Source organism: Oncorhynchus mykiss, chromosome 21 (genome assembly GCF_057628025.1).
Source record: "Oncorhynchus mykiss isolate SJ-2025 chromosome 21, ASM5762802v1, whole genome shotgun sequence".
Classification (NCBI taxonomy): domain Eukaryota; kingdom Metazoa; phylum Chordata; class Actinopteri; order Salmoniformes; family Salmonidae; genus Oncorhynchus; species Oncorhynchus mykiss.
This window is the reverse complement of record NC_143042.1, coordinates 23,544,756-23,562,946: the sequence shown is the minus strand read 5'-3', so window position 1 is coordinate 23,562,946 and position 18,191 is coordinate 23,544,756. Positions and strand designations below refer to the sequence as shown.

Below are 18,191 nucleotides of genomic sequence, written 5' to 3'. Positions count from 1 at the left end.
GCTAACATAATTGCAAAATGGTTTTCTACTGATCAATTGGCCTTTTAAAAGGATAAACTTGGATTAGCTAACACAACGTGCCATTGGAACACAGGAGTGATGGTTGCTGATAATGGGCCTCTATATGCCTATGTAGATATTCCATAAAAAAATCTGTCGTTTCCAGCTACAATAGTCATTTACAACATTAACAATGTCTACACTGTATTTCTGATCAATTAGATGTTATTTTAATGGACAAAAACGTGGTTTTCTTTCAAAAACAAGGACATTTCTAAATGACCCCAAACTTTTGAACGGTAGTGTATGTGACATGATAATACATATGCCAACATTTTATCAGGAATTCTTTGAAAAGAAAAAAATGCAGAGAAAGATGAAAACCTTAGGAATACCAACCTCTCCTAAAGGAGCCAGTTCTGGAAGTATGGACCTAGTGACTTTATTCATAGTAAACCAGATTGCTGCAAAGAAAGAAAACAATGGTGAGTTCAGAAAGGAATCTATAGATTATGGATAAATGCTAATAACATTGAAAAAGGATCCCACGCACCCACAACAATAACTTTGTTTGTTCCAGATCAGCCAAAGATAACTCACATCACGGATGATAAAGGAGGACCCAAGTCGATGAGGGAGGGGCCCCTGGAGTTACCCATGAGCCCTTGCTCCCCATCACGGCTTTCCCTTGTGGAGAGCCAGCCTTTGTACAGGTATCGGTTATATATATCAAATCAAATGTATTTATAAAGCCCTTCTTACATCAGCTGATATTTTAAAGTGCTATACAGAAACCCAGCCTAAAACCCCAAACTGCAAGCAATGCAGGTGTAGAAGCACGTGGCTAGGAAAAACTCCCCTAGAAAGGCCAGAACCTAGGAAGAAACCTAGAGAGGAACCAGGCTATGAGGGGTGGCCAGTCTTCTTCTGGCTGTGCCGGGTGGAGATTATAACAGAACATGGCCAAGATGTTCAAATGTTCATAGATGACCAGCAGGGTCAAACAATAATAATCACAGTGGTTGTTGAGGCTGCAACAGGTCAGCACCTCAGGTGTAAATGTCAGTTGGCTTTTCATAGCCGATCATTCAGAATATCTCTACCGCTTCTGCTGTCTCTAGAGAGTTGAAAACAGCAGGTCTGGGACAAGGTAGCACGTCCGGTGAAGAGGTCAAGGTTCAATAGCCGCAGGCAGAACAGTTGAAGCTGGAGTAGCAGCACGACCAGGTGGACTGGGGACAGCAAGGAGTCATCAGGCCAGGTAGTCCTGAGGCATGGTCCTAGGGCTCAGGTCATGAGAGAGAAAGAGAGACAGAGACAGAGAGAAAAAGAGAATTAGAGAGAGCATACTTAAATTCACACAGGACACCAGATAATACTCCAGATATAACAGACTGAACTAACCCCCCGACACATAAACTACTGCAGCATAAATACTGGAGGCTGAGACAAGAGGGGTCGGGAGACACTGTGGCCCCATCCAACGATACCCCCGGACAAGGCCAAACAGGCAGAATATAATCCCACCCACTTTGCCAAAGCACAGCCCCCACACCACTAGAGGGATATCTTCAACCACCAACTTACCATCCTGAGACATGGCCGAGTATAGCCCACAAAGATCTCCGCCACAGCACAACCCAAGGAAGGGCGCCAACACAGACAGGAAGATCACGTCAAGCAATTATAGAATCATTTTAAGAGGAAAAGTGAAACAGTTACTCATCTTTAATGACATTCAAGTATTTGTAGTAACGGTAGTGTACTACTCATGTATTTTAGTGTCCAGACTGCTAGAAAGAGAAAGCACTGCATTCCTGATGGATTCAAGTGTAGACAGGTCAGTCGGCATTTACTCACACTGATTCATCTTTTCTGACAACACAAATACATCACCTTACTTCACTAGTACTCTTTTGATCATATTTCTGAAAATACAGATACAGTAAGCTTTATGGAAATGTTGACTCAACCTTGTGACATTTGGTTGGTTCATTGGTTGTTGCTCTCAGCTCTCACCAGTGCTGGAGTCGAACATGTCAGACACCAGTACATCAGACTACCAGCAACACATCCAGGACACCCTGAGCCCCTTCTGCTCGGGATCGTCATCAGTCTCCTCCTCAGGGGCAGGCCTGTTCTCCCTCCAGCAGATAGCACAGGTCCAGCCACAGCTACACTGCTCCCCTAGAACCCCATGGGATACCTCCACCTCAGAGCAACTACAGGTATTCATTCAAATACAGTCATAGTAACAGTATTCCTTCATTTGGAATGGATATAACCCCACCTCTACCCCTCAAACACATGAAACAAAGACAAATTAATGTGCATTCATTCCACTGTACTAACAGTTTTGTAAAGTAAAGAAAAAGTATAACTGAAACCTAATGGATATTTGATTTTGTAGTTTAGACCTTTCTCTCAGCCAGGAGGGAGGAGAGAGTGTTCCCCGTGGGCCACAGGACCAAGTGGACCCAAACAGCAGCTGAACATGACCCCCACTGTGTCCAGAGTACTGTTTGGAGGCACAGAGCCTGAGTGAGTACTGAACTGAAATATCAAAGATGTGTTTTTACCTGATATGCAGGAAATATTGATTTTCTTTATCCATCTTCTGTTCATACATTATTGAGATTGACAACCCCCCCTGAACTGATATTATTTTTATCCTGATTTCCATTGCTGTATTGATTACATCTGTGAAGACAGATGTATTAGGTGATATTTCCATAACTTGCACTGACTAATGGGGTATGCATCTGCCTACCCAGTAGCACAGATACCAGAGACCATGTCATGCACGCAGTGGGGTTCTCTATCAACCAATCGGAGGGCAAAGACCACACCTTGGAGTTCTCTCTCAAAGATCAGACAATGAAGTTCTCTCTCAACCAAATAGAGAGTGAAGAGCAACACGAGAAAGCACTCTTCAGGGCCTGCAGTAATGAGGAATATGGAAGTGAAGGTACTGTTGCATTCCAAATGGCACCCTATGCCCTATATAGGGCACTACTTTTGGACAGGACCCATAGGGCTCTGGTCAGAAGTATAGCACTGTAGGTAATAGGGGTCCATTTGCTACGCATACATGTCTAGTGTGCATTATGTAGACTATTAATCATGTCCCTTCACTAAAACTATGATACATGTTTTTGCATAAAGTTTGCCAATCTCTCTTTATTGACATACAGTACCCGTCAAATGTTTGGGCATACCTACTCATTCCAGGGTTTTTCTTTATTTGTACTATTTTCTACGTTGTAGAATAACGGCGAAGATATCAAAACTATGAAATAACACATATGGAATCATGTAGTAACCAAATAAGTGTTAAACAAATCAAAATATATTTTATATTTAAGATTCTTTGAAGGAGCCACCCTTTGCCTTGATGACAGCTTTGCAAACTCTTGGCATTCTCTCAACCAGCTTCATGGGGGGGGGGGGGGTATACAGAAGATTGCCCTATTTGGTAAAATACTAAGTCTATATTATGGCAAGAACAGCTCAAATAAGCAACAAGAAACAGCGGTTCATCATTACTTTAAGACATGAAAGTCAGTCAATCCATAAAATTTCAAGAACTTTTAAAGTTTCTTCAAGTGCAGTCGCAAAAACCATCAAGAGCTATGATGAAACTGGCTCTCATGAGGACCGCCACAAGAAAGGAAGACATGGAATTCTGAACTGTTGATGATCAAGTTCATTAGTTACCAGCCTCAGAAATTGCAGGCCAAATAAATCCTTCACAGAGTTCAAGTAACAGACAAATCTCAACATCAACTGTTCAGAGGAAACCGGCCTTCATGGTTGAATTGCTGCAAAGAAACCACTACTAAAGGAAACCAATAAAAAGAAGAGACTTGCTTGGGCCACAAAACATGAGTAATGGACATTAGACCAGTGAAAATCTGTCCTTTGATCTGATGAGTCCAAAGTTGAGATTTTTGGTTCCAACTGCCGTGTCGCAGAGTAGGTGTGTTAAGGTGCGTGAATGAGGACCCAAAAGCGAACTAACGTAAACAGGGCTTCTTTAATAACAAAACATACGTAGGCTCAGATGGACCGGCAGATTCCGACAGGACAGGACAAGGTTGCAGCAAACATGACGATAGTCTGGTTCAGGCATGAATAACACAAACAAGAATCCGACAAAGACAGGAACAAAAACAGAGAGAGATATAGAGGACTAATCAGAGGGAAAAAGGGAACAGGTGGGAAAAGGGGTGACGAGGTAGTTAGGAGGAGACAAGGAACAGCTGGGGGAAAGAGGGGGAGAAAAGGTAACCTAATAACGACCAGCAGAGGGAGACAGGGTGAAGGGAAAGGACAGAAACAAGACACAACATGACAATACATGACAGTACCCCCCCACTCACCGAGCGCCTCCTGGCGCACTCGAGGAGGAAACCTGGCGGCAACGGAGGAAATCATCGATCAGCGCACGGTCCAGCACGTCCCGAGAGGGAACCCAACTCCTCTCCTCAGGACCGTACCCCTCCCAATCTACTAGGTACTGATGACCACGGCCCCGAGGACGCATGTCCAAAATCCTACGGACCCTGTAGATGGGTGCGCCCTCGACAAGGATGGGGGGGGGGGGAAGACGAGCGGGGGCGCGAAGAACGGGCTTGACACAGGAGACATGGAAGACCGGGTGGACGCGACGAAGATATCGCGGAAGAAGAAGTCGCACTGCGACAGGATTAATGATCCGAGAAATACGGATCAATGAACCGCGGGGTCAACTTGCGAGAAGCGGTCTTAAGGGGAAGGTTCTGAGTGGAGAGCCAAACTCTCTGACCGCGACAATATCTAGGACTCTTAGTTCTACGCTTTTAGCAGCTCTCACAGTCTGCGCCCTATAACGGCAAAGGGCAGACCTGACCCTCTTCCAGGTGCGCTCGCAACGTTGGACAAAAGCCTGAGCGGAGCGGACGCTGGACTCGGCGAACTGAGATGAGAACAGCGGAGGCTGGTACCCGAGGCTACTCTGAAAAGGAGATAGCCCGGTCGCAGACGAAGGAAGCGAGTTGTGGGCGTATTCTGCCCAGGGGAGCTGTTCTGACCAAGACGCAGGGTTGCGAAAAGAAAGACTGCGTAAGATGCGACCAATAGTCTGATTGGCCCGTTCTGCTTGACCGTTAGACTGGGGGTGAAAGCCGGAAGAGAGACTGACGGAAGCCCCAATCAAACGGCAAAACTCCCTCCAAAATTGAGACGTGAATTGCGGACCTCTGTCCGAAACGACGTCTGACGGAAGGCCATGAATTCTGAAAACATTCTCGATGATGATTTGTGCCGTCTCTTTAGCAGAAGGAAGCTTAGCAAGGGGAATAAAATGAGCCGCCTTAGAGAACCTGTCGACAACCGTAAGAATAACAGTCTTCCCCGCTGACGAAGGCAGTCCGGTGACAAAATCTAAGGCGATGTGAGACCACGGTCGAGAGGGAATGGGAAGCGGCCTGAGACGGCCGGCAGGAGGGGAGTTACCGGACTTAGTCTGCGCGCAGACCGAACAAGCAGCCACGAAGCGACGCGTGTCATGCTCCCGGGTGGGCCACCAAAAACGCTGGCGAATGGAAGCAAGCGTACCCCGAACGCCAGGATGGCCGGCTAACTTGGCAGAGTGAGCCCACTGAAGAACGGCCAGACGAGTAGGAACGGGAACGAAAAGAAGGTTCCTAGGACAAGCGCGCGGCGACGGAGTTTGAGTGAGTGCTTGCTTTACCTGCCTCTCAATTCCCCAGACAGTCAACCCGACAACACGCCCCTCAGGGAGAATCCCCTCGGGGTCAGTGGAGGCTACTGAAGAACTGAAGAGACGAGATAAAGCATCAGGCTTGGTGTTCTTAGAGCCCGGACGATAAGAAATCACGAACTCGAAACGAGCGAAAAACAGCGCCCAGCGCGCCTGACGCGCATTAAGTCGTTTGGCAGAACGGATGTACTCAAGGTTCCTATGGTCAGTCCAAACGACAAAAGGAACGGTCGCCCCCTCCAACCACTGTCGCCATTCGCCTAGGGCTAAGCGGATGGCGAGCAGTTCGCGGTTTCCCACATCATAGTTACGTTCCGACGGCGACAGGCGATGAGAAAAATACGCGCAAGGGTGGACCTTGTTGTCAGAGAGGGAGCGCTGAGAAAGAATGGCTCCCACGCCCACCTCTGACGCGTCAACCTCGACAACGAACTGTCTAGTGACGTCAGGTGTAACAAGGATAGGTGCGGATGTAAAACGATTCTTGAGGAGATCAAAAGCTCCCTGGGCGGAAACGGACCACTTAAAGCACGTCTTGACAGAAGTAAGGGCTGTGAGAGGAGCTGCCACCTGACCGAAATTACGGATGAAACGACGATAGAAGTTTGCGAAGCCGAGAAAGCGCTGCAGCTCGACGCGTGACTTAGGGACGGGCCAATCAATGACAGCTTGGACCTTAGCGGGATCCATCTTAATGCCTTCAGCGGAAATAACAGAACCGAGAAATGTGACGGAGGAGGCATGAAAAGAGCACTTCTCAGCCTTCACAAAAAGACAATTCTCTAAAAGGCGCTGGAGGACACGTCGAACGTGCTGAACATGAATCTGGAGTGACGATGAAAAAATCAGGATATCGTCAAGGTAAACGAAAACAAAGATGTTCAGCATGTCTCTCAGGACATCATTGACTAATGCCTGAAAGACAGCTGGAGCGTTAGCGAGGCCGAAAGGAAGAACCCGGTATTCAAAGTGCCCTAACGGAGTGTTAAACGCCGTCTTCCACTCGTCCCCCTCCCTGATGCGCACGAGATGGTAAGCGTTACGAAGGTCCAACTTAGTGAAAAACCTGGCTCCCTGCAGGATCTCGAAGGCTGAAGACATAAGAGGAAGCGGATAACGATTCTTCACTGTTATGTCATTCAGCCCTCGATAATCTATGCAGGGGCGCAGGGACCCGTCCTTCTTCTTAACAAAAAAAAACCCCGCTCCGGCGGGAGAGGAGGAGGGGACTATGGTACCGGCGGCAAGAGCTACAGACAAATTATCTTCGAGAGCCTTACGTTCGGGAGCCGACAGAGAGTATAGTCTACCCCGGGGGGGAGTGGTTCCCGGAAGGAGATCAATACTACAATCATACGACCGGTGTGGGGGAAGAGAGGTGGCCCTGGACCGACTGAACACCGTGCGCAGATCGTGATATTCCTCCGGCACCCCTGTCAAATCACCAGGCTCCTCCTGTGAAGAAGAGACAGAGGAAACAGGAGGGATAGCAGACATTAAACATTTCACATGACAAGAGACGTTCCAGGAGAGGATAGAATTACTAGACCAATTAATGGAAGGATTATGACAAACTAGCCAGGGATGGCCCAAAACAACAGGTGTAAAAGGTGAACGAATAATTAAAAAAGAAATGGTTTCGCTATGATTACCAGAAACAGTGAGGGTTAAAGGTAGCGTCTCACGCTGAATCCTGGGGAGAGGACTACCATCCAGGGCGAACAAGGCCGTGGACTCCCTTAACTGTCTGAGAGGAATGTCATGTTCCCGAGCCCAGGTCTCGTCCATAAAACAGCCCTCCGCCCCAGAGTCTATTAAGGCACTGCAGGAAGCTGACGAACCGGTCCAGCGTAGATGGACCGACAAGGTAGTGCAGGATCTTGAAGGAGAGACAGGAGTAGTAGCGCTCACCAGTAGCCCTCCGCTTACTGATGAGCTCTGGCTTTTACTGGACATGAAGTGACAAAATGATCAGCAGAACCGCAATAGAGACAGAGGCGGTTGGTGATTCTCCGTTCCCTCTCCTTAGTCGAGATGCGGATACCTCCCAGCTGCATAGGCTCAGCACCCGAGCCGGCAGAGGAAGATGGTAGTGATGCGGAGAGGGGGGCAACGGAGAACGCGAGCTCCTTTCCACGAGCTCGGTGACGAAGATCAACCCATCGCTCAATGCGAATAGCGAGTTCAATCAAGGAATCCACGCTGGAAGGAACCTCCCGGGAGAGAATCTCATCCTTTACCTCTGCGCGGAGACCCTCCAGAAAACGAGCGAGCAAAGCCGGCTCGTTCCAGCCACTGGAGGCAGCAAGAGTGCGAAACTCAATAGAGTAGTCTGTTATGGATCGATTACCTTGACATAGGGAAGACAGGACCCTGGAAGCCTCCTCCCCAAAAACAGATCGATCAAAAACCCGTATCATCTCCTCCTTAAAGTCCTGATACTGGTTAGTACACTCAGCCCTTGCCTCCCAGATTGCCGTGCCCCACTCACGAGCCCTTCCAGTAAGGAGAGATATGACGTAGGCGACACGAGCAGTGCTCCTGGAGTAAGTGTTGGGCTGGAGAGAAAACACAATATCACACTGGGTGAGGAACGAGCGGCATTCAGTGGGCTCCCCAGAGTAACACGGCGGGTTATTGATTCTGGGCTCCGGAGATTCGAAAGCCCTGGAAGTGGCCGGTGGATCGAGGCGGAGATGGTGAACCTGTTCTGTGAGGTTGGAGACTTGGGTGGCCAGGGTCTCAACGGCATGTCGAGCAGCAGACAATTCCTGCTCGTGTCTGCCTAGCATCGCTCCCTGGATCTCGACGGCTGAGTGGAGAGGATCCGAAGTCGCTGGGTCCATTCTTGGTCGGATTCTTCTGTTACGGTGCGTGAATGAGGACCCAAAAGCGAACTAACGTAAACAGGGCTTCTTTAATAACAAAACATACGTAGGCTCAGATGGACCGGCAGATTCCGACAGGACAGGACAAGGTTGCAGCAAACATGACGATAGTCTGGTTCAGGCATGAATAACACAAACAAGAATCCGACAAAGACAGGAACAAAAACAGAGAGAGATATAGAGGACTAATCAGAGGGAAAAAGGGAACAGGTGGGAAAAGGGGTGACGAGGTAGTTAGGAGGAGACAAGGAACAGCTGGGGGAAAGAGGGGGAGAAAAGGTAACCTAATAACGACCAGCAGAGGGAGACAGGGTGAAGGGAAAGGACAGAAACAAGACACAACATGACAATACATGACAAGGTGAATGGATGATCTCTGCATGTGTGGTTCCCACCGTGAAGCATGGAGAAGGAGGTGTGATGTTGTGGGGGTGATTTGCTGGTGACACTGTCTGTGATTTATTTAGAATTCAAGGCACACTTAACCAGCATGGCTACCACAGCATTCTGCAGCAATATGCCATCCCATCTGGTTTGCACTTAGTGGGACTATCATTTGTTTTTCAACAGGACAATGAACCAACACACCTCCAGGCTGTGTAAGGGCTATTTCACCAAGAAGGGGAGTGATGGAGTGCTGCATCAGATGACCTGGCCTCCACAATCACCCGACCTCAACCCAATTGAGATGGTTTGGGATGAGTTGGACCACAGAGTGAAGGGAAAGCAGCCAACAAGTGCTCAGTATATGTGGGAACTCCTTCAAGACTGTTGGAAAAGCATTCCAGGTTGTCACGTCTACTCCCGCTCCTCCCCTCCGTCGTTCGACATCGCCGGTTTACTAACCACCGGTCCTGGCATTCATCATTACGTGCACCTGGCATTCATCATTACGCGCACCTCCTCTTCATCATGAGGCACACCTGGACTCAATCACTTCTCTGATTACCTCCCCTATATCTGTTACTCCCTTAGTTCCATTCCCAAGGCAGTATTGACTATGTGTTTCATGTCTGTACGCTACTCGTGTTTCTTGTTTTGCTCCATGTTCCGTTTATTATTAAACTCACCACCTGCACTTGCTTCCCGAATCCCAGCATCCACGTTACAGAATACTGCCTCACCAAATGGAAGCAGCAGGAAATCAGAGCATCTCCCAGACGGTCGACGAACATGGATACTTACTGGCGCAACTGGGGACGGCTATGGAAGAAGTTCTTTGCAGTCTTCAACGTCTCAAACATGCCCGAGAGGCGTTGCCTTCCACTAGCAGAGGATACTCTTCCACCAGTCGACCCAGCAAGCCAGCACATCAGTCCATTCAGCTGTCCGCCCAGGTCAGCGATGCCCGTTTGTCCCTCCCGGATAAATATGACGGAACCCCATCTAAATGCTGTGGCTTCCTACTCCAGTGCTCCCTTTATTTTGCGTATCAGATGGGAGCCCCCACCACAGAGAGGTCCAAGGTTGCCACGGTTATTTCTCTGCTGACTGGGCGGGTGTTGGAGCGGGCTACGGCCGTCTTGGAGAGAGGAGGAGCTGGCTTCGTAGGGCAGAGAGGGGGGTGAGCGCCATCTCCAACTATGGCAAGATGACCAGACCGCTACCGGTTACGCGCTCACCTTTCGGACAGTAGCAGCATCCTGTGGATGGAATGAGCAGGCGCTCCGTACACTATTCCAAAGAGGACTGCGCGAGGAGGTCCAAGCGGAACTGGCATGTTGTGACGACAGCCTCTCTTTGGACACACTCATCGCGATGGCCATCCGATTGGATAATCTAATTCGGGAGCCTCGGTACCCACATCGCTTCTCTCCTTCCCTCAGTGAACACTCTGTAGCAGAGCCTGAACCTATGGAGGTAGCGGTCACACACCTCCCCGCGGCAGAGCGACGCAGACGGAGACAGCTGTGGCTCTATCTCTATTGTGGTCAAGGGCGGCACCAGCTTCAGTAGTGTCCGGTACGTCCCAACTCGGGATCCACAAGCCCAGAGGGAAGGTCACGTGATCTTCCACCTCCTGGGGCAGGTGTGAGTATCCCATCTTCATCAGTTTCTGCTAAACCCTTTTAGTGTCGATCACACTAGCTGACTGTCCCTCATGTACTGTTTCTACAACGCTAGTGGATTCCGGTGCCGCGGGGAATTGACCAGATCCTTGCCTCCTCTCTGAACATCCCCTCATACCCGCTCTCCTCACCGTTTCCAGTTCAAGCTCTTGATAAATCGGCCACTAGAATCTGGAACCATCACACACATCACTCTCACCGTGGAGTCCATTCAACAGGAAAACATCCCTTCCTTCATCACTAGTGCACCAGCTCACAAGATCATCCTCGACCTCCCATGTCTCCAACGCCATAACCCCACCATCTCATGGTCAAGGATGAGAATCACGGACTGGTCACCCGAATGCTGGAGGACCTGTTTTCCTGTTGCCTCTCGTGTCGTAGCCCCTGTGGTCTGTGACGTAGATGTGGACATTCGCCAGGCTCTGGTGAGGGAACCCGCTCCCATTACCTGTCCTCCTGAGCGCATCTACATTCCCATGGGGATAAGGGAGTGAATGATGACCTGGGCACACACAGCTGTCGTCGCTGGACATCCTTAATCACCCATACAAAAAGAAAGTATTGGTGGCCCACCTTGGCGCAAGACGTTACTCGCTACGTCAACTACTGTTCTGTGTGTGCCCAAAGTAAGTCTCACGGCACTCTCCAGCAGGGAAGCACCTTCCCCTTCCTGTGCCTCAGCGTCCCTGGTCTCATCTATCCATTGACTTTGTTATCTGACGGTTTCACCACCCTTCTGGTGATTGTGGACAGATTTTCTAAATCATGCCAGTTTATTCCTGTCTCTGGTCTCCCTTCCTTAATGGCCTTCACGGAGGACATTGTCTCTGACCGTGACCCCCAATTCATGTCATGGGTATGGAGGGCTTTCATGGAGAATCTGGGGGTCACGGTCAGCCTCACTTCTAGGTACCGGCCTCAGTCCAACGGGCAGGTGGAGAGGATGAACCAGAAGCTGGGAGGTTCCTGAGGAGTCACTGCCAGGATCGGCAGGGGAAGTGGGCCCGATTCCTTCCCTGGGTGGAATATCCACAGAATTCATTACGTCACTCCTCCACTGGGCTTACTCACTGGCTCCATGGACTCCAAGCCATACCAAGGCCCCTGCGGTGGACGAATGATTCCGGCGCACAGAGGAGGTTTGGAGTGATGCTCATGTGAGGATCCAGCGATCCGCCAGAAGGAGCAGGCGGATCGCCACCTCAGTGTGGCACCCATGTTCCATCCTGGTGATCGTCTGGCTTTCCACCAGGAACCTCCCACTCAGCCTGCCCTGTAAGAAGCTGAGTCCCCGGTTTGTGGGGCCATCCAAAGTTCTCCAGAGGGTTAACGAGGTGACTTATAGGTTACAGCTTCCCAGTGATTACCGTATCTCACCTTCATTTCATGTCTCCCTTCTGGTGGTTCCTGGTCCCCTGGCTGATGCTGTCCCCCACAACACCCACCCGCCCTCCTGGACGTCAAGGGAGGTCCCGCCTATGCCGTCAGATCCCTACTGGACTCCCGACATCGTGGGGATCGGCACCTGCACTTGCTTCCCGACTCCCAGCGTCCACATTACACAGGGGGAAGCTGGTTGAGAGAATGTCAAGAGTGTGCAAAGCTGTCAGCAAGGCAAAGGGTGGATACTTTGAAGAATCGCAAATATAAAATATATTTGGATTTGTTTAACACTTTTTTGGTTACTACATGATTCCATATGTGTTATTTCAATGTAGAAAATAGTGAAAATAAAGAAAAAACATTGAATGAGTAGCTGTGTCCAAACTTTTGATTGGTACTGTATCTATGTCAATTCATCCCAGCAGCTAATTTTAAGAAGGAGATGTCTAAGATATATCTCAAGGAGGAAATACCAACGTCTTCCAGAGATGTGAATGAATCACAGAGCCAAGACCCTGAACCTGATTTTCTGACTCAGGTAATTGCAGGCAGCAGCATTACATCAGGTGTCTAATGCCACCTAGTGGCAGAATTTGAATAATTTCAGAGCTAAACAATGGTGACGATAAAATACAGTACCATTTATCAGACAGTTTTTCCAAAGCTACTACAGTCATGCGTGCAAACATTTTACATACTGGTGGTCTCGGAAATCGAGCCCACTATCCTGGCGTTGCAAGTACCATGCTCTACCAACTGAGCCACTGAGGACCTGATGAGAGAATGATAGTAGGTAAAGGTAAGGGGAAATGTGTTCATACAGTCCAGGCTAGCCTGTTTCATTGTTACGCCTGTATTCCAACAGGTTTCCAACTGCACTGATGTCAGCTCATGTAAGTTTCCAAAATCATCTGCTGTTCACCATTTGTCTGACACTGATGGCTTGAGTACCAAATGGCACCCTAATCCCTATATAGTGCCAAATGAGGAATTTAATGAGGAATAATAGGGTGTCATTTGGGACGCAACCTGGTAGAGACTTACTTGCAGATCTGTCTTCAGCTTGTCCTGGAAACACTCATCATGGTCCTAAGGAATTCTGCGAATCATCGCCCAGTTACTCTCCAAGAGGAGGTTACTTTAGTTCAGACTCTGATGATGACGTAAGTAAAAAAACAATTAATACTGTTTACATCTGCTTTGGTTAATATACTGTAAGGGGATGCTTTGATTTTCCATAGATCCCATAGGCCTACCATTACTGACTTGGTAACACTTTACATTTAGTTGCTCTTATAAGTTTGCATAATTACTGTTTATAACTTGTTGTTACATAGTAACTGCTTTGCATTTACATGGTAATATCAACATGTTTCTTAGCCTGAGTCCCAGATCTGTTTGTGCTGTCTTGTCAACTCCATTGCTGTCACGTAGCATGACAATGACAGCAATGGAGTTGACAAGACAGCACATACAGATCTGGGACTTAGGCTGCATATTTTCATACTAATCTTTAAATGTCATATCAGGAGGTGGAGGATTATCACCAGTGTCACCAGGGTGGATCCTCACAGTCGCACACAGTGAGGTCCTGTAGTGAAGAGTTCCCTATCCTCAGCCAAGGCTCATCACATTGGAACACCCAACAACTGGGTCACCCTCAGTCTCAACCCAGACCTTACACCCCACCCACTAGGCCTCAATGCACAGGGAACTGTGGAAACGACCAGAGAGATCATAGAGACCAGAGAGCTTTGGAGAGCTCCGGCTACACTGAGAGACGGTCAGGCTGTGCAGTTACAGATGACAGTAACGGCCAGGTTAGGGTTATAAGTGATCAGTATGTCCCATCTTGTCCTCTGTCTGAATCACAGTGCTCTGAGGTTCACCAACAAAAGATGGAAGCCACCGGAACACGAGAAACACAAACACGAGAAATGGGAACACAGACTGTCACCACCATCACCTCGAAATGTCCAACATCGGACGTTTCAACTCAGTGCAGTTTTGGACTGGAGTGTAAAGAGAAGAACCTCATGGACTCTGAATCCCACAAGTCTGCTTACAATGTAATACCGACCCCAACTACCAGAGGGCAGGCAAGTCACAGAGATGAGTCTATGAGACAACAGACACACAGAGCATTATCAGGCAGATCCAGGAAGGAGGGAGAAGCGCAAACGCCATGGAGAAAATCAACAGCCAGAGAGCTCAAGGCTGGAACTGGGCACCATCCATCAATCATCCCTTCTAACAAGTGTCGTAACACTAACACTGAGAGTAGAGTGTTTATTCAGAGACCCACTACCTCTATACTAGACGTTCTCACCACCAATGATGTAAAAGGTATAAATAGCAAATGTTTGATGTAATTAACAAATCAGTGTAGCCGATATAGACATATCTATGGCAGATGATTTCCAAATCAATGCAAACAACTTCATATGTGGTGTAATTTGTCATAGATAATCGATTGAATGTAAAGCTAGTGAATGCGTGTAACAAGCACACGTTATACTGCAATTATATTTACTCTGATCTGTATATTTATTTTATTTATCCGTTATTTTACCAGGTAAGTTTACTGAGAACACATTCTCATTTACATCAACGACCTGGGGAATAGTTACTGGGGAGAGGAGGGGGATGAATGAGCCAATCGTAAACTGGGTATTATTAGGTGACCGTGATGGTTTGAGGGCCAGATTGGGAATTTAGCCAGGACACGATAAGTGCCATGGGATCTTTAATGACCTCAGAGAGTCAGGGCACCCGTTTAACGTCCCATCCGAAAGACGGCACCCTACACAGGGCAGTGTCCCCAATATGTTGACATTCTTCCATACAGTTTGTTGAAGTTATTTTCCTACGGACCGAGATTCATAATGGTGTTCTTTTTTGTATTTTCAGTAGTATTTTGAAAATGGATGTTGCTCCCTGATGATGTTTTTCTCTCTTCCATCCAGACTTGAGAGATGAGCAGCTGCAGCATAGAGGACAGGAAGATGAAAGAGAGGTCCTGGAACATGTTGAGAATGTTCCTCTTAGAGAAGACCTTCCAGATGACAAAGAGGAGAAACGGAGAGGGAGTGCAGAGGAGAGGGAGGAGGTCACTGCTGAGAGCGGAGTTAACAGGCTTTCAGAGGAGGTTGAGACACTTCAGGAAATAGCAGACATTCTGCTCATGCTGAAGCAGAGGAAAAAAGATTAGAGGTGGGAAGGACAGGAGAGGAGAGTATCCCTTTAAGAGTTGTGAACAATACTATCAACTACATCCCATTACCACAGAATCTGTTTCTGCATATTTAAAGGTTTATAACAATGCCCCTGGGATTCTACATTAAAACGAAAGCCAGACATTGCAAGATAATTCGTTTATTTTTTCCCAATACATATTTAAGTGTTCTAGATTCTCATGAATATATTTACTTTGATAGAATATAAATTCTAGCAAAACATTTACAGCAACAATAATCAAATGTATACTATACAGCACTGGATGCATTTTTTTTTTAAATATTCACTAGTTCTTCTTCATAATCTAGAATAGAAACACTGCATTTAAATTTGTTTTCACATTTTCACAAACAATTGCACCCGTTCACCATAAACACATTGGATGTCCCCATTTAGGAGTTAAAGCAAAGAGGGCAATATAGTAATAACAAAATGGGTTGTCAAGGGGTTGTTGAGCATTTTTCATAAAATCACAAAACATCAAATACCTTGTTTGACACTATCTCAAGTTTGTTACATGACGACAATGTTGTCACCTTTGTGAAGGGGGGTGTGCAATAAAGTGTTTTTTCTCTATAAAACAAACTGTGATAATTTAAAAAAAAAAAAGATATATCTTCCAGTGAACCTCCAGTTTAGACTACCTCTAGTATCCTCTCTTTTCTAATCACATTTCTAATCAAATACTCAAATATTGATAATAAATACTCAATAATCCAGTATTAACACTGATGTTCCAATGAACTGTGATCCTTTGAAATGCTGTCATTTAATTTCAGTCTAGAGAAAATCCTATTTGAATTCCCAATAGTAGCTATCTATCTTGTTTTGTCACAGACAATAATACACAGACATATTCTCAGCGACATTATGTTGACCACTTACAACCAGTCTGCTACACTCAAATCTATGTGTACTCAAGTACTCAACTAAAAAGGTGTCACCTTACATAGTTTTACAATATATAAAACAACATTAGCAAGTACAATACAGTACTCCTCGACCCTTTAGAACACGAGAACCCCAGCTCTTTCACGTGAAGAGTATGCATTGCAATTTGTACATAAGGCTGTGGAGGAAGACAACGTAAAATGGAGACAAAATTAGACATTCTTTCTGACATTGTTTTCCCAAAGAACAACTGTGTGTGACATTAACCGACTAAACTGTCCATTTCAATGCATGGTTATTCCCTCAGAGACTGAGGTACAACCCAATGAATAGTCTAGTCTACATCGATTAATAAAAACATTTGCAACTTCTGAAAGGCTATCATCACGCTGGCTGGCCATATAGTCAACTCCTTCATACATTTCACTTCAGTACAGGCACCGACATCATGGGTAAAATACATTAGAATAAATAACATAATAATCCATAGGTTTACTAATGAGAAAACAGAGACGGGTCATGTGCTACTGTAGCTTATCAACCAACATGATAATACAAATAGCAAAGCAAGACTGAACATCATTATAGACAGAGAACAGGTTAAGTCCCAAATGGCATGCTATTCCCTTTATACTGCACTACTTTTGACCAAGGCCCATAGGGCTCTGGTTAAAAGTAGTGCACTAGGAATAGGGTGCCGTTTGGGATGCAAAGCCCAGGTGTACTACTAGTGTCTGACACCCCATTTGTGATGCTACAGACAAGCTGAGACAATATTGTTCTGAGTTGTGTTTCATATAGAAAGGCATACTGGTATCAACACTATATTACAATCCCTCTCTCTGATTTTAAAACTTGTAATATCGTGGCCATTTTAGTGGACGTTTGGACTCCTACAATAAAGGTTTTGTTGTGAAGAGGTTTTATCTCTAATCATAGGGTTTTTTATGTGAGGGAAAAGGCAATAGTTTTGTTAATTGTTGGTCTGCCTCATATATGGAAATTCATAATAATGCGACATATGAACAGTAAAATGGATGTCTAAATGCTGAGGATAAATTTGAATGTAATGTATGCTTAATACTATTTACATGATGGTTTATAAATCAAAAAGAAGATTATTATCAAACTATAGAAGTAACTACAACATTACATTGGCAAAATGAAATGTGTAAGTAACTTGTGTTATAAATAGCTACCCTGTGTGTGAAAAAGATGGAGCAATGTAACCTACGTGACTGAGGCAAACCAGAGAACAGGACTCGGGGAGGTTGTAGATCAGGGGCTGTATGTATCAAGCTTCCTGTCCATGTAATATTATTAATTATGATAAAAGGCCAAACTAATCCTAAATCAACACTCCTACTCCAAAACACTTGATACATACTTTCTGAGTTGAGAGAACAGGGACAAAATCCAAGGCCAAAGTTACAAACTAGACTGGGACCAGATCTGTGTGCTCTTGCCAACTCCATGGCTGTCATCATCAAGCCATTATTTGGCATGACAATGAGTTGGCATGAAAGCACAAACTGACTGGCACTCAGGCTAGGGCTAATCCACGTCGGAGGCATCGTTATCAGAGAGGTGGTAGTTGCTCCCCTTCACCCTGATGTACTCCACCTGCCGGTCCTCATCAGAGTCTGTGGCCCCGCAGGAGCACAGCTGGTTGTCGAACAGGGACTCAATCTCCTCCAGCCTCCGGCTCTTTGTTTCAGGCAGACAGCCGTAGATGAAGAAGAACCCAATCAGAGCCAGGCTGGAGTAAAGGAAAAACGCTCCTGGGAAATAACAATAACAACAACTACACAATCAACAACACATCATCTGTCAGTCAGTAATAGGGCCTACAGTTTTTTCCCTGACTACCGTACGTGACTTGACCAAGAAGGGCCCAGAGGTTTTCCTGTGCTGACAGCAGAGATCAGTTCTAGTCTGCAACAGTGTACAATTCTG

At 46.6% G+C, this 18,191-nt stretch overlaps 2 protein-coding genes across 3 annotated transcripts in view; one reads left to right on the top strand and one right to left on the bottom strand.

Moving 5' to 3' along the window:
* Positions 1-204: 204 nt before the first annotated feature.
* redic1 (regulator of DNA class I crossover intermediates 1) lies at positions 205-15,472 on the top strand. Of its 2 annotated transcripts, none has more exons than XM_021577565.3 (11): positions 205-485; positions 581-713; positions 1,783-1,840; positions 2,013-2,228; positions 2,411-2,541; positions 2,778-2,968; positions 12,533-12,645; positions 12,973-13,000; positions 13,170-13,270; positions 13,637-14,453; positions 15,074-15,472. In XM_021577565.3, the coding sequence occupies exons 1-11, from the start codon at positions 314-316 to the stop codon at positions 15,316-15,318; spliced, it is 2,205 nt and encodes a 734-aa protein (XP_021433240.3). In that variant the 5' UTR covers positions 205-313; the 3' UTR covers positions 15,319-15,472. The 2 variants fall into 2 exon arrangements, with proteins under 2 accessions (XP_021433240.3, XP_021433238.3); XM_021577563.3 differs by having other exon boundaries at positions 2,775-2,968.
* Positions 15,467-18,191, bottom strand: part of LOC110500277 (proton myo-inositol cotransporter) — a 63,281-nt gene continuing 60,556 nt past the window's right edge. The window contains exon 10 of the mRNA XM_021577567.3: positions 15,467-18,016. Coding sequence (XP_021433242.3) covers positions 17,790-18,016 — 227 coding nt within the window. The 3' untranslated portion in view covers positions 15,467-17,789. The remainder of the gene's footprint in view (positions 18,017-18,191) is intronic.